General features: G+C 40.4%; 1 protein-coding gene across 1 annotated transcript in view; it reads right to left on the reverse strand.

Moving 5' to 3' along the window:
* Positions 1–22620, reverse strand: part of srpk1b (SRSF protein kinase 1b) — a 51042-nt gene that overhangs the window by 26920 nt on the left and 1502 nt on the right. Inside the window, exon 2 of the mRNA XM_036559487.1 lies at positions 21912–21966. Coding sequence (XP_036415380.1) covers positions 21912–21966 — 55 coding nt within the window. The remainder of the gene's footprint in view (positions 1–21911; positions 21967–22620) is intronic.

Genomic DNA, 22620 nt, shown 5'->3' on the forward strand with positions numbered 1-22620 from the left:
GGGTAATTTGATATCGCTATCGTGATGAACTCTGTGACTATGTCACAGTATGATTTTCTGAAAACATCATGGAAATCATCGGTACTTAAGGAACACTGACCAGTGACATGTTTCATTAAAAAAGAGCACAATTTGTCCTGTTTAAATTTGATTTAGTTCAGTGCAGTATGTAGAACACTGAATAAAAATCATCTGTATTCATAGCAGCCTTTTCCTTTTTTTGTCTACTAGCATTATGCTAATGTCTATTAGCACCAAGCTAATGCACATGTAACACTGTTTTGAACAGACGTGACAGTAGATATTTGGAATTTCAGGCTTGTACGATGTCTAACATACTCTGCACTACATTTGTTGCAGTTTCACAATGAACCATTCTGTAAATATTTCAACATGGTTTCAAATGTTCTGAATAAAATAAAAGCACTCACAAGAGTTATATTCATTAAAAAGTCAAAAATTCTGAGCTGCTGCTTGCTCAGAACCGTGTGGGTGTGTCAGGATAATGATTGACAGTGGCATCACCCTGGCAATGTAAACAACTCGGTGCTAGTAGCAGTGGTGTGCAACACCACCAACAGCTCAATGCTAAAGACGATAAACACAACAGACAACAAGAAATTGGTGTGGTTCAGCCCTACTCTTTTGATTTTAAAGAACAAGAGTCCCCCCCACAGGATAACAGACCACTTTGTTCCTCCCGGCCGGTCTCTGAAAGCTGAGTAAAAAGTGCAAAATGGAGAGCAAGCCGTCTAATGGTCATTTTAGAGATGCATTACATTTTGCAGTAAATGTTTAAGAATTCAGTCTTTCTTCTTATGAGATGTAGATCACAGACATTTCATGTCCAATTTTTGAACACTAAGCACTAATGCTATATCCATAAACTAAAGACAGCTGGCTAACTCCTGGGCCACGCTTCTGAAACTGAGGTGATTCTGTTATGAGTTGGCATGTTCAGATTTGCATGCACTGTGGAGAAATTTATCATAAGTCTTTTTTGTGCTACATCTGTAAAGTACAATTGCGGGCAAACACTGTGAGCCTTGATGTTGGGGTGGGGAGTTGGTGGGGGGGGTGTATAGCTATCATAATAATAAGTTAATGTATCACTTTATTCCTACAGTCAAGGAGGACTGCTAGCTATCCTGCTTTCGTAATTTAAGTTAATCGCTTATAGACGGATCCTGCAACAGGTAGCTAGTAGAAAGCTTGCTGGGAGTTGTGGCTGGGACTGGGAGTAGGGGGAGAGCAGTCACTTTATGTGAGAAAGAGGAACACAAAAAACTGATGTGCACATATTGCTAACCACCTGCGCCAAGTCCCACCTAACTCAATATTAATTTAAAAAATCGATCAACAGAAAAGACCAGCAGCATTCTTTCTCTGACCAGTTTATAGTAAAAACTTTGTCAGAAACGCATAGACGTGCATGCATATATTTAATTAGGCTGTAAAGTGAGAACTTTGGGAGAAAAAGTAAATTAATAATATTAACAAAAAAAGCTAATAATAATCAGCTCAGAAAAAAAACCCCAAAAAAAACACAACAGCACTGTCAGTTATTTTGGCTGTGAAGTATCTGGAAACAATGAGCCATGAAAACGCAATATTTTTATGATGTTACTAATGTGAAATAATCATAATAAGAGTGAATGAGACTGAAATTCAAACAACATGGGAGTGATGAATTGGAGTAATCTAATACTGATCCTTACAAAATCAATACCTCATACTACTAACCAGTGAAGCCATTTAAATCACAGTTCTGCCACCTGTCATCAACGCAAAAGAGAATGTCTCCCTACAGCACACTTTCTCTTATCTGCAACCACCACAAAGCTCAAATCTGCCCACACCAGACAGTAACTTCATTTAGCCCACGCTGACAAGACAAATCACCCCTGTACATACATTAAAAAGTATGCTCTGAGGATGGATTCTTTGTGACCCCAAAATGCTCCAGGGAAGGAGCATTCTGGGATTGAAAAAAAAAAACAAAAAAACAAAACAAAAAAAAAAACAAAAACACAACAACAACAACAAAAAGATTACAGCATTTTGTCCTATAATGACAACAGTGCTGCAATGAGGAGGAGGCCAAAACTTTGCCCACTGCATGATGAGAAACCCGAGTGTCTGGGAAGGCACCGTGGGTGTTCCTATTTTCTACTGTTGATAGCAGGGACAACAGACACTGCTGTGCACTGCAGAGATTCCTCGCATTTCATTATGGTGAGTCTGGCCTGCCAGTCACTCCCACCCACTGTATGGAAATTAACACCACTCAGAAGAATCAAAATTGCTTCATTCGCCAGCACGTGACAGGTAATTTGTCTTGGCACGTTTGGAAACTAAGCAGGGAAACTGTATCGCACAAGCAAACATGCATTCAGAATGTTCAACTACACAAAGATATACATTCATCATCAGTACATGGACAACTGATTGTCACACCTATATGAGCTTGTTGGACATCTCATTCAAAAACCATGAGTATTAATATGGAGTCGCCCCGCTTCTGTGGCTATAATAGCCTTCACTCTTCTAGAAAGGCTTTCCACAAGACTTTGAAGTGTTTCTGCTAGAATATGTGCCCACATTTTTGAAGTCAGGTACTGATGTTGGATGAGAAAGCTTGGCTCACAATCAGTGATCCAATTCATCCCAAAGGTGTTCAGTGGGGTTGAGGTCAGGGCTTTGTGTAGAACTGGGGCTCCTCCACACCAAATTCATCCATCTATGTCTTTACGGAGCTCGATTTGTGCACAGGGGCACAGTCACGCTGGAATAGGAAAGGGCCTTACCCAAGCTTCCAAAAAAGTTGGAAGCCTTTAGTCGTCTAAAACATCTCTATGTTGAAGCATTAACATTACCCTTCACTGGATCCAAGCAGCCATGCCAAAACCTTTATCTTGCCCCCACCAAACTTTACTGATGGCATTATGCATTCTGATAGGTAGCGTCCATCAGATTCATCCATTAGACTGCCAGAGAGTGAAGCATGACGGAAGCATAACGGTAGTGTGATGTCTCCACTGCTCCAGAGGCCAGTGATGAAGTGCTTTCCGCCACTCCAGCTGATGCTTGGCATTGCACATAGTGATCTAAGGCTTCTGTGGAGCTGCACCGCCCTGTAAACCAGATTCATGAAGCTCCCGACTCACAGCTTTTGCATTGATGCTGCTTCCAGAGGCAGTTTGGAATTTTGCGTTATAACAGAGAACAGGTGATTTACATGCTACATGCTTCAGTGAGTTATGACTTTGTGTGGTCTTCCACTTCAAGGTTGAGCTTTTGTTGCTTCTAGATGCTTCCATTTCACAATAATAGCACTTAGAGTTGACCAAGGCAGATCTAGCACAGCAGAAATTTCACAGACTGACTTATGGCAAAGGTGGCATTCTATGACAATGCAATGTTAAGCCACCGAGCTTTTTAGTATGACCCATTTTGCTGCCACTGTTTGTCTATAGAGATTGCATGGCTATGTGCTTGATTTCATACACCTGTTAACACAACGTTGCTGAAACACCTGAAGGGAGGGGTGTCCACATACTTTTAACCATATAGTGCTTGTTCTTTTTGTCTTTTTTCCTGCCATACAGAATTTTTACACATTTTTAATGACGTCTTTCAAATTAAAGGCTTCTCAGTAAGGATTGTAACAATTTAAATACAGTATAGACAGATTTATTTAACAAACAAATGTTTTAAACAGTGTATTTAAATCAGTATCGTTAATACTCCCTTCACTCTCATTTGCCATCTTTTGTGGAAATCACTGATCAGATACCAAAACTAGTCATTGCTTCCAACCAGTACAACTGTCAGGAGACTGCGATTGTAAGTTCCATCCCCAGAGATGCTACAGAAATCCGTGGTCCGGAGTCCAAGAAAGCAGAAGGAAGGAAAGAAAGTAGTTGGCCCTCACTTTCTCCATCACTCTGTAACGATTTGCCTAAAGAACCCACTAGGTAATGCAACAGCAGCCAGCACAGGCATGTCTGTTAGTTAACCTAACAAAATTGGTAGTTAGTGTTTTCCTCCAAAGCCCAATGATGTTGCATCAGCGGCAGTCTGAAAAGATGAGATTGCTTCACGTGTCTCAGAGAAAGTGTGTGACAGCCTTTGCCCCCCCCAGCTTGGTAGCATCATGTGATAGGTGGAGACCTAGCGTGCATCCTATGAGAGCAAAGTGGGCGGGAAGGGTGAGGGGCTTATGCTATGCAGGTCCTCATGCGTAAAATGACATGATGAATGAATAAATTCTATTCCAAGTTCTACAGATTCTTCTTTTGCTATCAAAAATCAAATCAAATGTTGACTTCTGTGAAAATGTGTACACTCTTACTTCATAGACCCTTTTCCAATAAAGTATTTTAGGATCTTTGAAATGCTACACATGGTTTGCTACTGTTAAATACATTTTTATCATTTAGCCCTTTTTAAAAATCCCAAAGACCTGATTATCATATATTTTTTACACTGGAATGCACTAGTAGAAGTGCAAGTTGAACGTTTTTCAGTTGAAACAGGGAATTGTGGGGGGGGGGTAGAGGCTGGTTATGCAGAAATATAATATTGGGAAAAACTCTGACATGACCTACCTTCCAAAATCACTATGATTTACTGCCTTATTACACTCATTTGCTGATATATATTAGATGCTCATCTCCCTTTCAGTGATTAAATGCAGTGTTTCAGTAAATGCATTTAAAAATGAGCTTTGTACCATGTTGTTAATTACAAATTTTGACAGAAAGCCACCTCAGAGTGCCTCTGAGTAGTGTTAATCAGTAGCAAAGCACCTCCCTAAACAAGCTCTTTCCATTAGATAAGATGAATCACTGCTGGAGACAGATGGTTGGTCAGAGCAATGCAGCATAACCCAGTTGCTTAGTAATGCCAGTGATATATCAGCAATAACTGGCAGCTTGTTGTCAAGCTCAGTTTTGAGTCGTCGCTCTGTCTAGCCGTGAAAGCTGAGCGTGGAGGCGTTTGGAATGGAAGCGGGGAAGTCGTGGGAGTCTGTGGTAGACAGATCAGTGTAGCTGAGCTGGTATATGCAGAAACCAGGACAGACACGGTGAAGCAAGAGGAGCAGGACCAGAAACCCACTGCACTCGATTTATAGTCTGGTTTTAGGACACAGTGAGGGTGTACTGACCTTGTTGGTGGTGTGCAATCCTTTAAAAATGGTTCAGATAAGCAGTCTTGAAATGAAGAAGTGAAAGATGAGGCTCACTGCAGTGGTGAATTTTCAACACTGTGACAATAAGAGGGGGGCCATAAGTGGAGGGAGGCAACTTGACTACCAGTGTGTCAAAAGAATCTGGGCTGGTTTTAATTTTAGGCAACCTGCTATCATCCACTTGGATGAAATGAATGAGAAGTATTAATAGTACCACACAGTTTTGTGCGATATAACAATTCGATCATCCCTACACGACCTTACACCATACGCTGTGACATGGAGTCATTTTTAACTGCCATTTAACTCAATGTGCCCTCATAACAGTAAAACGTTTCAGCATAACTGCACAAATATAACTATTACTATCATAATTATGACTTATTATTACTACTATTACTATAATTACATTTTACAAAAAAAAGGCTTGTTCAAGATACGTAATTCATAACTTGTTGCTCGACACAAACATGCTGTTGCATAATGTCCCTGATGTCAAAATCTAATGACACTCAACAGCGCCACTCCATTTTGTTTTTTCTGCATCAGTTTTTTAAAATCTGTTCATCTGTTTAACATCATTAATTGACATTTTTGAAAATGGCAAATCGCGAGCAGGGGGGAAATAAATAAATAAATAAATATCGCACAAGTCTAGTGCCCCATGCAAGGGACATGTAGTTAGTTATTTTATAACAATCCATAAACCTCTTTCTGCAGGCCCCTCTAGTGGTCTGTCCACCAACATAATGGAAGCAGAGTTGATAATTTATTCGATTAGATCAATTAAAAGTATCTTTCTCTGTAATTCTGTTATCAGATTAACTAAGTTTGTTGGCACTGTTGGCTCTCTCTGTGTTGGCTCTCTTGTGTGTTGAGCTGCTAGCAAGCAGTGAGGGGTAAAATGGGAGGGGTGAGAACCTCTTTACAAGACAACGAGTAGCGCTGCAGTAGAGAACAGCAGGTTTTGTTCCATCAAAAAGGCACTTCTGTACAGCTGTAAGTAAAGTATGTTTCATAGATTTGATCCCCGCTCGTCATCTGTCTCTTAGCACACTGAAACTAAAACCAGGCTGCAATGTACGTGGGCAGGACAAAACGGTCTCTCTACAACCTGTTTTACAAAAGAGAATGTATATAAAAATCACTGTATTAACAATTAAACTTCGCAATTCTATTCAGTCAAACAAGAGTCAGCAAAGCGACTTTGGTACTTATTCCGCCTCTGTTTTGCTGGCCTGCATGTCTCCACTCCTATTAGGAAAGTGGTTGCAAAAGTCTGTAAATGAATTTGTGTGTGCTAAAATTGCACAGTGCATGCCTGGCAGGAGTTTGCAAGGTGGACTGTTTAAAGAGACCCCAGCACCAGAAACGGAGTGAGCAGAGCCTAATTTACTGTCAGCTAGAGTTGTTGGTTCACATTTTGAAAACTCATTTCTTAATTCTTTTTGCTGCCTTTTTGCCCTAGAAAACTGCAAGTGGCACTTTTTTCAATTAACATTTTTGTGCATTCCTAAAAAAACAAAAAAAATAAAATAAAACAAACACAGAAATATGCACTTATGCACTAATAGGAGTAATATATCCAGCATCACTATCTGCATACTACCATCATGGTTATCATAGCAACCCTATAAAAGGCAACTAAGCACACTCCTTCCAATTCTCTTTGTGAGGCAAAAATAAACCACCTGTGAACAAGAATGAAAGAAGGATCCAATTTCCCCTCAGTCGCAGGTGCAAATTGACTTCTCATAATCTTTCCTACCAGGGGATGAAGGGTGAATGTTTCTTACAGTATTTGTCCTTCTTTTTGTTTCAGGAGGTTCTCTGCGTGGGAGGATTCTATTAAAATGATCAAACCATAGCAACCGGCACTGGCTGTTCATCACTCGCTTCCATCATGCTCAAGGGTGGCAGTTACAACGTGTTTCCATCCATTCATCACACATTCAGTCAGAGTACAGCACAAACTGAGTGGGCGGGAGGAACATCTGGTACACAAGTGGTTAAAACCCCCAGCTGGATGCAGAGCACCGCTTTCTAAACTTCGCCAACCCCCCCACACACACGCACACACAGAACAGCATTCTCACGTCATCTGTCACCATATAAATACAAACAAATGCACATTAAAATGGTCTTTTCTCCAAACTATGCACAGGCTAATATTAAAATTTTAATTGCAATGGAAAATTTGAAATACAACAAGAGCCCCAGCCTCTATCCTCACTGCCTTACTGCAATGCAGCACTGAAGAGATCAGCCTAAAGAGATCTACAAGGGAAAACTGAGCCACGTTTAACACCAGTGCTTAGATAACAACCTTTCGATTCCATGGCAGTCATCCAGGGAAAGAGTGAACGCACCCTGAAATCAAACAAGCACCCCAGGAGTGCACAGTTACAAGGTGGAAAAGTCAAGCAAAGGCAGAGAGAGAGGCAGCCAAGCTCAGCAGCTCACTGTTTCTGATGGAGCGAAAGGTGGAAAAGCACAGGAGGGGTGCCAGCACACCTGCTGCTGCGGGAGCTCCCATCCATACACCCTTCAACAAAACACCCCTTTACCCGTCTGCTCCAGCTGCTGCTTGCTGACTATCATATTTGCCACTCAATCGTCAATACATTTTCAAAGATTCAGCTACATTCTTGTTGTTTTTAGTAAAGCCAACAAATAAAGTAAAACTGATTCATAAAATAAAACATTGATTTAGCTTTAATGCTGGATAGGATGGAACTGACCAATATCAGTGCAAAATCGTTTCAGTACAAAATGAATCAAACAAAACTGTTTTGGTGCAAAATAATTTATGTTGATACAAAATCAATCAAACAAAACTGCATTAATACCAAACGAATGATGGTACAAAATGAATCAAACAAACCTGTTTCAGTGCAAAATGAATGTCGTCAGTACAAAATGAATTAAACTAAAAGGTTTTCTTACAAAATTAATCTTTTCGATTTTCGACAATATGAATCATAAAAAGATAAAACTTTTTTTTCACTGCAAAATGAATTACGTCAGTGCTATTTTTTGAGCACAAACTGAATCATGCTGGTGCAAAAATGAGCCACTTCAGTGCAAAATAAACCAAAACTCTCTGCCTTCACCCCCTCCACTTTCCCCCTCGCCACCCCTCTATTATAGGGGGTCTTATTCCCTGCACGCTTCCAAACCCAACCTCACGTCTTCTGCTCCCTCAAGAACATTCAGCACAGTGGGGTGAATAAAGACCCCTTTTGTCAGTAACAGCTGCTAGACTGCATAAGAAACAGCCCAAGAAAGCAAGAACCCAGACTCAGGGTCCTCACTGCCAAACCGCGAGTGCGCAACTGACCAAAACACTGCTTTGATTGAGTGATGGACGCACACATGTATACACATTGAGCCACAGAGCTGCGGAGGCGTTTGCTCACCTGCAGGATGCACGGATGCCCATGAGAGACGGCGGAGGTGGCTGGGGCTCACAGGTGAGAGCCAGAGCCATGAACCAGCAGCAGCAGCACGGCTGCTCAACCTTCAACTGCACACATACATGCAGTGCTGAAGACACGCACGCTCACTCACTCAAAATCTCTCCCTCTCTCTCATACACGTTCTCCCTCTCTCTCAAACATATTAACTCTCTCACTCGCTCACTCTCATAGGCACATTCCCTCCCTCCCTCTCTAATGCACACTCTAGGTCTCTCACCCTCACTCTCGCAAACCACACATTCTTTCTCTCTCTGTTTGTCACACCATCCCTCAGCCCCCCCGTCTGCTGCCGTCAGCGCCGTCAGCTCCGACAGCCCGCCCCCTTCCCTCCCAGCCCTGTATTCTGATTGGTTATAACAGACTAGCACTGCATTGCAGGTAAAACGCCTCCTCAAATCCTCCTTCATAATAACACAGGCTCACTCTGCTGGACCTCTCCACCTCCCTCTTCTGCTTTTCTTGTTATTTCTCTTTCTTCATGCTCCTTTTTCTTTCCCTTTTTCTCTCTTCCTTCCCTTGACTTAACTTTTACACTCTCTCTCCATCTCTCTGTCTCTCTCTCTCTCATTACTGCAGGCAGGGGCGGCAGACGCTGCGTTCTGGTTTGCTGTAAAAAAAAAACGAAACAGACACATTCACTCTCATCAGATCTGTGTCTCCTTCCCCCCCAACCTAATCTTCTTCCAACGAGCCTCTTCACGGCCTCATTAGTGCTGACAGGTTGTGATCACTGAGGCCCCCCACTGGACAGAGGCAGCCAGCACAAGACAATTACTCAACTTCTTCACAAAGCTCTCCTGAGAATCCCCCCCCACTGCTAGTTAGCAGAAGCTGATGAAGGGATTCAGCAGTTAGAAAACATAAGCACTGAGCAAATGCTCGGCTTACAGAAGGAGAGCGTGGTCTCTTTGCCAAACATCCACACTGGACTAAATTTAACCCAAGAACAAAGACAGTTTAATCTGAGCAGCGCTTAAAGAAGCAGTTTGGTGAAAATCGAATTTCCCTCCTGTCAATAAAACAGCAGTCTTTTATCATCCCGTATTCAGGGGTACAACACCATATTTGAATAAAAACACTTCAATCCAATATTTCAGTCTACAGAAAAACTTTCTTTAATGACTCAGAAATTCTGTTAAAGTCACCCTGCCTATTTTAGGGGAAACACTTCTATATGACACACTGTTTAATGACTTACAATGATAGTGGAATCATATCAGCATCATATCAGCCTCAGCAGATATATGTCTTCATTGTATTAATGTGACTGCACTGCGCTATTTCCCTACATGTTAGATTTATCTGTAAAACAAAATCCATAGCAGTGAGTGAAAATGTCCTTCATGATGAAAAACTTCATCTCAGCCAGCAACGAGCTAATCCTGTGGTAACGCTTGATAATCTAGTCTGAACCAAGAAACATTCTCTCAGCTGACAACAAGCTAAGCTGAGCCCCACAGCAGCAAGTAAAAGTGATCTCTGGACTGAGAAACTTTCTTTCAACTGACAACAAACTAAACTTTGTACTAGCGGAGAGTGAAAACCTCCTTTGGACCAAGCAACTTTCTCCCAGCCAACCACAAGCTAATTCCATAGCAGCGAATGAAAATGTCCTTCAGAGAGAAAAACACTCTCTCAGCCAACAAAGAGCTAAATTAAACTTTGTAGCGATGATTTAAAAAAAATATTGAGGAACATTTTCTCGCCAATATAGGAACTGTTGTGTGTTTGCTCACTGCCGCCCTCGCCACCGTTTGTGTACAACAACAACAATTATTATTATTATTATTATTATTATTGTCCTCTTTTTACATTTTATTGTTATTGACCCACAATTCCCATATCACGCATCCCTAATACTGTCATTGAGAAAAATGGATCGCCAAAAACAGTAATAACAGCCATCAGTAAGCGTCAATTTTTTCTGTACTTTGGTCCAATTATACTGCTAACAGTATGTCATACAGTGTCAGAAACTAATAAGTCTATTGGAGTCTTAACAACTCGACATGGTTTGGGGCAAGTGTATGATGATTTAGAGTCTGAGCTTCCACAATGCTGATTGACTATAATAAGCCTCGATTACTTTTTAACTTAATTAGCCTCTCAGCTTCAGTGCAGAACTAAAGAGGCAATCATACACAAAACATATTTTGGCTTAGGGGAAAACTGAACTATTTCACTTTTCCTTTAAGATATACCATCAAAATGATGCCAACAATGGAATGTAACCTGTCTGCTTCTCTGTTAGTCATGAAGGCTGATGCTCAAATCGTGCAGCTTCAACTATGCAGCTCTGCAATGTAAAGCATGAGGCACTATGATCTTGCCACTTAAGTGCTCAATGGGATTCAGTACTGCAAAGAAAGCATGAAACCTGGCCCCTAGTGCTCCCTACACCCACTTCTGCTGGAGCCGCACTCCAAGAATAACCCTCACGTGTGTTAGAGCACATCTGTGAAGAGAGCATCAGTTAGCGGACGCCTGCCTGAGTATCAAAGAGGGCGATAATAAAACAGCACGGAGAGCTTTCATTCTCTCTTTACTTACTATACAGAAAAATAAAGATATAAAGGGATGTAGAGAGATGAGGACAAAGAGGTAGAGGCAGATACAAGTTAGTCAGGTACCATGTGACTATAGATGGCACGATACACTTTTTCTTTTCCCAATGTCGATAATGAAACCTTGTGTATGAGTATCAGCTGATACTGATGTTAATCCAATGATACACTTTAAAATGAGCCATTTTTAACTACCATAAAAAGTAGGCTATCAAGCTGAAACTTCTCCAACACTCTGGTACCCACAGGAAGAAGAACACAGCTAACATCATTTATTCTTATAGGATTATAAATGTACTAAAGTGAAAGGCAGGCATTTTAGCACAGTAGCCCAGAGTCACCTAAACATTCTGCTCTCCCAGAGTCCAATAAACACATCATCAAATATTGGTCAAATCTAAACATGACAGATTTTGTAAAGCAATTATCTGCAGGTACCAAATTTTCTGACATCTGGAAAGTTGAAACAGGTAAAAAGAAGTCAGCAATGCCACATTTGAGAAATACTATTAAAAAGTAAAAAAGATTTGTTTCCAGCATTTCACACACTGCACCTCAAGTCTAGTTAAACAGGAGTTAGCCAGTGTTCTAGAGGCACTGACGATATTCACAATATACTCAAAAAATCAAATTGTGACACACTGTAATGTTAACTTCTTTATAACAATTATTATTAATAATAATTAATGATTATTATTGTCATATTGTCCAGCCTTAACACACCACCACTTGGCACCACAACCAAACATTACAACAAAATTTTAAGGCCAATTTCATTTTCTTTAAGCACTTTTCACAGTAGCCATAAAAAGGAATTTCCATGTGTTTTGGAGGAGGCCCCTCTGTTTAACTATGCTTTTTCATTTCTTCAATAATGTTGACGGAATATATTTAGATGGAAATGTGTCTGATTTACGAAACCGAGAGTGAACTCGACTTTTGTCTTGTTGGTAAACGAGAAGGTTAACTTCTAAAAATACGTTTTTCAAGTTCAAACGCTATTTTTCTGACATCTGATGATTTCAACATTTCACATACTCTGCTGCAATAAATCCAATTAACAAGGCCTAATTATCCTGTGTTTGTAATCAACATGCAGTTCAGAAGTGTTTAAGTACTGATGGCATCCACGATATGATCAGAACAGCATATTATGACCTACTTCATCACAATAATGATTAATATTGTCATATTGTCCTTCTCTAGCTGTGAGATGTTTTCACAATTGTTTTTCAGCCTTCCTGTCACCCCACCCATTGCTCACTAGCAGCTTACCACTTCACAGACAGCTTACAGTCCTAAGTAGTCTGAGAAGAGTTACAGGGAAAAAAACATTTTATTGGATCATACTAATCAAAAGCATCTGAGTCAATTTAGGGCCTGCAGAAAGAGGTTGACCCAAATGTTCCAAAAGTAGATTTTTCCTTATTTTTATTAGTCTTTTTTCCACTAAAAGCTACAGGCAACATAAACAATAACGCTGTTTACTTCCTCTTCACTTGTAGCTTGTATTTTACAGGCTTAACGAAAAAAACAATATGAAACACACAGGCTGGTTGGTGCCGCACACAGACAACGCACGTTTTTGTTTTGTACAGGCCTGATATCTGCCTGCCACAACAACACACAGTGCCTCATCGGCCTTCATTTGAGCGTTTTCAACCTAGTTTAACACTCAAGTTCAACATTCCGTTAGGTTCACGTGTACGAATACTAGCTCTGTGCTATGGTTTACACGAAATAAATCTGTAGAGCAATGACATTTTTTCAAACTGTCAGCTGTTGCCGCGGTAACATTGTTAACCATTACCAAGCACAGGCCTAGCTGAACTGTATGAAAAATATTAAAGTTTAGAGAGATCCGACTACTGAGATCCAAAACATGACATCATATCCTAAACCACACATCATCACATCACTCTGCCTCTGAACTCCAAACTGAACACTTTACCTATCATTCTGCGGCAGGAGGAGTAAAAAAAACAAACCAAACAGTGTGAGTGACGTGTGGGGCAGAAAGTGTGAAATGTGCAGTCAGAGATGGGGAGGGGGTGTGTTGGGAGTGAGGCTCTTGAGTGAGCAGGACGGCAGTGGAGGGACTAGTGGGGGGGGCACTGTGGACATGAACGCACTCTGCTGTCTCAGCACCCTGCAGCACAGTCCTGTGTGTAGTAAATATAGTGTCTGCGTCGTTATGCAATCTGTGCCACTGAAAACAGCATAAGAGGGAGAAAGAGGAAGAGAGAGAGAGGTTATCACAGGGCGTGGTGATCTCATCAGTTTTTGCTGATCCGTGGACATGAGAGGAACTCACCGTCTGCCTGCGAGTGTGCAAGTGTGTGTAAAACTTACACTGCAAGTGACGTGAGCATCCTTTCCCTCATGGCAGTATAATAATCATTATATATTGGCATACATTAATACTATTACATATACAACACTGGGTGCTGACAGCATAGTGCTGATGTGCACTGCATGTTCTTCTACTAAACGTCCTTGTTAAAAAGCCTTCTCACCGGCAGCAAACTGAACCAGAGTTCATTTGGAAGTGGCTCAAGATCCACAATTTTTGAAAGAGCAGAGTTTGTTTAGTGTGTATACGAGTACAGGTGCAGCACTAACAGCTGTGTAAAATGAACCAAACTAAAGAAATAGTTTCACTGGTCCACACCAAACAAGGTAGGTGTGAAAGTTCTGTCATTAGACAATATATTAACATAATCTTCATCAATCAGCTCCAAGATATTAATCAGTTCACATATTTTTAAACATGACAGTTTTCCATACAGTCAGTATCAGTAAATTATAACTTCTTTTTGCTGCCTATGACTCTTCACATCATGGAAGAGAACAGCGAGTACACGACCAGGCCATGTGACCACACAGAGGCTGCCAGCCAAATGCAGCACAGTGCACACAGCTGGGACTTGAACCTAATCCCGGAGATAAGGTGTGATGCCCTAAAGGATCACTTATGTAAACCCGCAACATCAAATGCCACGCAAGCGTGTGACGGTGGCATCACCAACAAACAAGAGAACTCCAACTACCTGCAAAGCAAGTAGACTTTTCATGCTGATCTTGAACAGAATCTCGATCACTACATCTGAAACATTTAAAAGTGTTCAGATATTCAATCATTTTAATTTTAAAACAGCCTGACACTGTTCCTATAATAGTTTCAAGGTACATTAAAATGAAATTAAGTTGTTCCAAAACAATTTCAAGCTCCAGTTCTGGAATAATTCTTGCTAATCGACAGATGAATTTTCTCATCACTAAAGATGTGTTAATAATTGTGGTTCAGCTCCTTTGGGCCAGACCCAAGCAGAAAATGACACACTGTTGCATTCTAGTGTAGATTTAAACAAAATATCATATGGGCAAAATCATATGGCCAAAGTCATATGGCCAAAGTCATATGGCCAAAAAGTTACAACTGACTGGGTGTCAGAAATATGTCGAATGTAGATATAAAGGAGGTATGAAGAGATGACTGTTCATTCTGTATTTGGTCCATTTAGACCAGGGACATCCAGGCTTATCAGTAGCTTAGCACTATTGATTGTGTCTGACTAAAGGTGCTGAAGACATCCCCTTGTAGGTCCAACCTTAGTGACAGCATTTGTACTCAGAAAGACAATTTTTTTTTAACAGTGAATGAGCTCTCCTTGTTTTTGAGATTCTTTATTATCTTAATACTTTTAGACACAGACGTTGGTTGCATTTGCCACATGGTGCCACACCCTCTACAAGTTTGTGCTCAATATTTGCACAGTACACAAGTACATGTTCTCAACATCCAGTTTTATGGAGGTAATATCCGATAATATGCGCTGGCATGCTCATGTGGGCATTTTACACCTTTGTTTGGACTGAGAGACTTTCAGAAATGCTTTTGGGGACGGTGACATTTCTGAGAACAAAGGGGAGAAAGAAACATTTCCAAAAATATTCAGATGCGTGTGTACAAGTTCTAACACCATTGCTAGTAGCTTCACCCAACTTATTCCGAAATGGGGCAGCGCAGCAACTGCAGAGTGTGCACTTCAGAAGCAACTCCCTATGGCCTCGTTTGTTGTGTTAGAGCCAGCACTGAGCTATCTGCAGTCATCCATAGCTCAGCACTGCAGCTGAGGAGGAAGGCACTTATATAACACAAGCCCTCTCTCTCTGAGAGGCAAAAACAAAGCAGAGCTGGCAAGCGCAGTCAAACAATGCAAAGAACTACTGATGATTCCGATACGGCACTGGAAGAACAGAACATTTGCATGTAAAACTCATTAAAAAAGTGTCCCAAGTACTACTTATGCAGGACATGCAGCTAACGACGAGTCAGCAAATTCAAGTTGCTGAGACAATCAATGAAAGTCCCACACATACACCGTGCATACACATTCCTGCACCCCAGAACCTGAGGTTGAATATACTGAGCCAGCACCTTGGCAGCCAGCGTCTGGCACCTAATTAAAAAATAAATCGGCCCATCAATAAGTCAGCGGCACCATTCCATCGCTGCAGCACCACAATCATCAGCTTCATCACAGCGTACCACACAAACATACTCGCACACACAAAATGAGCCACTCACTTGCACCTAAGGCCACTGGCCAGCTTCACCACAGCTGTGTTGAGCGAGACAATCCAGTCCAGGAGCCACATGGTGGGCGATGGAAGAGAAGGACAGGATGGGGCAGCCAGAGCCAGACTTAAGGCCGGTGTTGAGGTTCAACCCCTCCTTTATCTCTACTGTTTCTCTCTTCCTCTGTGTGTGTGCGAGGCTGCCTGCCCGCTCACTGGCCGCTTCGGCACTACTGAGCACTACTGATGCAGAAAACGAGGGGATGAAGGCTTGGGGAGGGGAGGAGGAGGAGGAGGAGGAGGAGACCGCTCAGGCAGCGGAGGTCTGGGGAAGCAGAGGGAGGCGATGGGTGGGAGAGAAAAACCTCCTCTGCCCAGCAGAGTGGCATACTTACTAGAAATACACTAATCAAACTTTTCTCTCCTGATAAAAAAGAAATCTAGAGATACCAAGTCCAACAACGCAATAACAGCAGTGATCAAGAAGATCACTATCAGGGCCAATCAAGGCATATTTTAATGGACCAGGTATCTGCTATTTTAAGCCTGATCCAATTCCAGTTCTTTGTTTCTTGTTTTGTTGCATTCTATTTACGCCGCTGTCGAAGAGATGTTTTAAAAAGACATCATCCACCACATGAGGCAGTGAGACGCACTTCCGAAAACATAACAAAAATGCCTGCGTTGTAGAAATATTTATTAATAAGTGGAAAATGAAAACTTCATATTGCCAATCCTGGGGTTTTGATAGTGTTTGAACTAGATACCTTTATCTAAACACTAGCTTGTAAAAGTCAGCATACGGCCATTACTAGGGATGCACCAATATGGGAATTGTGGGCCAATGCCGATATGCGATATTTTCAATTTGAATATCTGCAGATGCCGACACAAACATTTGTATAACTTCGACATAAGAGCAACAATAATAATAAAAATAACAAAATGCTTCATTTCTATAACATCTGACCTTCCTAAAACCAAAGATTGTTATAATTTCAACAAGAGACATACAAGTCACTTAACAGTACATACTTTAAAAAGATGGTTCTTCTAGGGTTCTAGAACCATAAGCTCTATATACAAAAAATTTTTTTGAAAATGGTCTATAACGGGTTTCGCAATGAAATCTTTCAATTCATGCCTATCCTGGAGGTCGATCAACCAAAAAACAAGTCTAGAATGTCACATTTTGAACATAGTAAAACTGTGGCTTTACCGTAGTATTATTAATCAGACTAGCATATCTCACCTAAATTTTGTGGCTGTGTTACCAATGAAAATAACGGTGCGATATTTACGGATACTCAGCATATCCTATGTTTATGTTGTATTTTATTTTTTTCCTTGAAGCCCACTTAACACACTTAACATTTGTGTGGCTGTATGTGCTGAAAGCAGTCATTATTAATTTTTAAATTTTCTAACCTCTCTTCACCCCCTACAGTTAAACAGGTTGTTTTTAACTGTGCTTTTGAGCCTTTAAATGAGCTCTGCTCTGACTGGCTGCACGGTGTTGTGCCACATTCAGAACAGTACTTGTAACTTCTTTATAGCCTTTTTACCAGTCTTTAAATTACTCTGTATAACTTCAGTGTGGTTAGGTGTTCCTTCCTAGAGATTTTAATGATCAGTAATTTTTTTGTGAAAAAACATTACACGTCTAAATATTTCAATTCTCTGACTAAACGCTGACATTTTTTCCATTAGATGTAATTTTCTTTCTAATTTTCAGACCCAATTAAAATCATATTACTGGTCAGATGATTTAAGCTCTATTCGGATAAATACAAATACTTCAGATTTACTTCAGTTGTTAAAGGAGTGTGTTTAGTGTGTTTACACTGGCATAATTAAATAAGAAAAGTTAAGTAATTGGAACTGACATACCTTGAACCTCAAACACGGTTGCCTCCTCCTTCAAATGAAAATCCCACATTTGCAAAAGAGCATGGTAAAACAGCCCAATTCCAAAATTCTACACTGTTATGTAAAAGTCTTGACTCAATAATATTTATGTCCCCAAAACTTACATACACAAGCCCAAATTCTAGCCCAGCAAACAACGACAACAAAGCAACAGGAATGAAAATGGAGGCTGTGTGTAGATGATATACTGTTCCAGGCTGTGAAGGGGATGTCAGCACTTTTCATACCCTTCCTAAGGAACTGAACTGTCAACAGGCATGGTTGATATTCATCTTTAAACAAGGCTGAAGTTGACTTCCTATTCGCCAGCTTCGTTACCGAATGTTCCGTTCCACCTTAAATGCTACAGCTTGTACAGGCAACAGAACGTAACTGCAGCACCATTTAAGATGGAAGGGAAAATTCACAAAACAAGCCAACAAGCCAACTTCAGCTCCCACATATTTAACAAGATCCCAGACCATTTTAATTCGAAGTTATTAGTTTGCTCTGCACATTTCACTCAGGGCAGTTTCTCAAATCTTGGACAATATCGAGCAGGCTTCGCTCAGCACTGCACAGTGAAAAGATGGAGGGGCGGTTCCATCGGTTATTAGCATTACAACCCCAACAGAAACCTGTAAGTGGCAGCCATGCCATGTGATTTTATCCACTTTTTGATGGTTGAAGCCAGATCATCTTAAATTGAAAGTTTCATAGCGAGCTAACAACGTTAATTTACATTGTGTTCTTGCCGACAGTGAAAGCAAGTAGCTAGTACAGGTAACGATAGCTACTAGGAAGCTCCGAGTAACTAGCATAGCTAACTAAATACTATGGCGACAACCTAGCTTTTTACAGAGATTACTTTTATTTTCCTGCATGTGTCTATTTCAACATCTTGCTTCTGTGTGAGTCATCGCGGTGCCTCGCCCTAAACCAGCAAATCAGAACAGAGCTTATCAAATTATTCATGAGCCCCCCCATAACTGGGAAAACAGCTTGTTTCATTCTAGGGCCAAATCACAGGGTTGTAAATGTGCATGTAAAACTGCATCTATTGATTTTTCTCTCTGACCAAAGTCACATTACTTCTATGTAGACATTAGAACAATTTAAAATGCAGAAAAAAATGCATTCTATGGCACCTTTAAATATGGTTCTTATTTAAAGTGAAGGGAAACCCAGAACAATACAGCACTGATAATCTACAAAAAGGTTTACTTAAGCATCCAAAAGGGCTTTATTTGGAAAAAAATAAATAAATACACTATACTGTGACATATACTGAAACCATCTGTAATCTTAATTACACCATGATATAAATGTTTGCCCATACCACTCACTACTACCCAGAAATATGTCTGGATTTAAAGATTAGGCTTTGCCTTCATGCTTTTACTGAACTGATATTAGTTTAGGGGGTATTTGACTATTTTCCAACATTGTTGTGATACAGTACTATCCAAATATGAATTCAGGTATAGACATAATTAGAACGTCAGAACAGTCTTTAAGTAGATGTGCAGCACATTCTGTCTTCAGTGAAGCAGTCTATTGCACAGTGTTGCACTTGTCCTCAGCAAGCTCAAAAAGAACTGAAATTTAGGAAAGTGAACTTGCGTCAGACATGGTCTGCAAAGCACCAAAGAGAGAAAGAGAGAAGTATGCTAGCCTCAGCGTCTGCCATACAGCAGCCTTACATAACAGCCCTCCTCAGGGCCGCAGGCTCAGCCGTCCATCCTCCAAAAGGGAAACAAGAGGAACAATCAAACACACACAGATGCTCCCAGAGGTGTGTGAGCAGCACTCAACTTCACTGATCATCAGCCAAGCCCTGCATCCCAATTTCTGCCATTATTCTGGGCTGCCCGACTGTGACTCCGAATATACCTCTACTTAAAACTCTGCATGATATTCAAACACTGCATAAGCATTTTTAGAGAAACTGATACAACTGACAACTTGTAGCATTATTGTTTACACTAACATATTTAGTATCAAACCAAAAGATGGAAAAAACATTATATGAGTAAGATCACATCTGATTGGGCAGATTTTATGACGTACAATAATAACTGTAATAATCTCTACTGAATTTTCTGAACTCTCTGTTCTCTGTTCCATGTGGGCTCGTTGGCTTTATTTATGTCTTGTTTTTTTTGTTTTAAAATATTAGAGCAATAAGCCATGAGACTTTCTGTGCTACAGTAGTTTTACACAACGCAAAGAAGAGTGAAATCATTGTTAAAGCAGCCTTGAGTGGCTTACTGCTTTAACAAAACAGAGAAACCTTGGCCCCTTAAGACATGAAATAATTTATGAGCGCAGTCAAATGTGTATTTCGAGTGACTTTAAACATGCCTCAGTCTCATTTTAAAACTAAAACTTAGAACTATCCATTTTATATTTGTTCGTTTTGAAGAGAACCCAGACCAACCTGCTCAGGGGGTCTCGGCCCGCTTACTTGGTGCACACTAAAGTTCAGATGGCAGCATTCTCACTTGCTCTAACAAAGCAATAGCACCAGTGTTTGTTTTAATCAAACCAAACCTGCCAAGTCTGAGCACACTTACATAACATGCACTTATTGATAATAAAAACAAGAACCTGTGTGAACATTAACATTGTTTCTTTTAAATCAAATAACAGACAAAACATCAACCCTTGCATGCCCTTTTACTGAATTCGTTTTCTGGAAAGAAATGGGGCAAAAGAAAAACTGTGAAGTGCACTCTGTGATGGGAATTGAGTTGGTAATCCTGCTACGCGAGAGAAGATTAGTGGAGCGTGTGTGTGCACGAGTATGTGTATGAGCGTGTGTGTGGCACAGTGAAGACGAGGTACTGAGCGGCTAATCGAGCTGACAGTTCCATAGATAACTGGCAGGGCTTTGGTGGGCACTCTGTAGGGCCATGCAGTACTGCTACACACTCTCCAAATCCACACAGCACAACAGGTGCACTGTATGCCCAAAATTATCAAGACACTTCTTCCAATTAGTGAATTCAGCCTTTTTAAGGTCTTCAATTGTGCACACACAGCATGAACAGTGGGGGAAATAAGTATATACAGTCACACTGGATAAGATTGGACATCCCTGGCCTAAGGTCCACATGGCCAATTGCAAGCTGTGGCACAGTGGAACTGCATTCTATGGAGTGACAGAGCTCCACACAATACTTGGGATGAGTTGGAGTGGCATTTGTAATCCAAAACTAACCATCCAACATGGGTGAATGTAATCAAATTCCTACAGCAATGTTCAAACATCTGGTCTAAAGTCTTCCCAGAAAAGTAGAGGCTGTTACTGCAGCAAATGGGGACAAACTCCCCCTTGATTTCAGAAGAAATGTTAGATGAGCAGCTGTCTTTTGGACATACAGTTGGTGTTTCATTTAGCTAAGGTGGCAAGAGCAAGTAGTAGCTTTGTGCCTATCCCCACATAAAAAGTAGGTTTATAAAATAACTTCCAGCCTACATGTGTGCTTGTATTGCAACACAATCTGGGCTACGGAAACATGCACTTTGTGAAATGGCAGTAAATTGTTAAAGGTGCCTTTTGACATTCACATTCAAAATGACATGGCCTTTCCCACAAAATGAATAAATGTAATAAAAACTGACACTAGCATACAACAAATGTACTGATACTATCACTTAGTGCAGTGTTTCCCTTACCATTAAATATGCCAGGCAGCCTCAAAGTCATGTGCTGCTCTGCTTGGATGAGACGCAGACATTAGGACGTAACTGGTAAGCTAATTTTTCTTCTTAGCATTCTGTTTTTAAACTGGTATGTGCATTTTTCTGCCAAATTAAAATTCAAACTCCATTTCCAAATGAAATGATATTTTGGTGTGGTGGAGACATGGTGGCTTGTGCCAGAGAAGCAGCATCCTGTCTTTAAGTATAACAGAAGTCTTCAATCACAGAATTTCTTGGTCTATAAAGAAACATTTTTACTGAAATATTAGTCTTTGATGGTACCATATACTCACAAAACTTTTTTTTTTTTCTGGGTCTACCAATCAGCCTGAAAAGAAATCTAGAGAGAAACACTGAAGTGTACCTCACTACGGCACTGCTTTGTGTGGTAGTTATGACCAGCTACACCTCAAATAGAACCCCAACACCTGTGCAGTTCAAGAAACCTGCTTTATGTGCAATTTAAACAGAACCTACTTTTTGCCAGGCTTTTTCGGCTTGGTCCTTTTCTTCCTCGCCTGGAGTGCAAGCACTGCCATGACATAAAAACAGAAAAGTGACAATTAGAAACATTCTGAAAAAATCATTCATTCTCTCAGTATTAGTTTTCGTGAGTTAACTTGACTCTAAGGCCAATTTCACTAGCAAGACACAACTGTCAGGTTAATTAGCATTCATTATAGTAATATGGAAAACTAAACTAATTGAACTTAAAGCCACATACAGGGGTCCACAGAATAACCTAAACCCATCATCAAGTAAAGGCATTGTACGTTATGCTTCAGAGAGATAATGGTTCAAGTACAAGTAAAAAATTGTCTTTTCCATTTTAATACTCATGTATTGAGTAACTCAACTAACTGCAATGACAGTTCTTAATAAATCTGAAATCAATCATTAGCTTGAAAGCTGCTGTTCTTCTTTTTCTAAAACAATAAACCTCAAAAGTTATGAAGTAATATAAAGATAATCTGAAAATTACACATTCCAAAGTTCGTTTTTTCTTAACCAAACAACAGTAAATTATATTCTCACAGAACCTTATTGATAAACAAGCGATGTGGTTAACTTTGAACTCTAATAACACTGATCTCGCTCAAAACTTAGAAGCAAATTTAATTCAAGCTAAAAACTTTCCAGTGAAAAGTTCTGCCTAATTTAATCTTTAAAATTTAAACAAAGTCAT

Source organism: Colossoma macropomum, unplaced genomic scaffold (genome assembly GCF_904425465.1).
Source record: "Colossoma macropomum unplaced genomic scaffold, Colossoma_macropomum, whole genome shotgun sequence".
Lineage (NCBI taxonomy): Eukaryota > Metazoa > Chordata > Actinopteri > Characiformes > Serrasalmidae > Colossoma > Colossoma macropomum.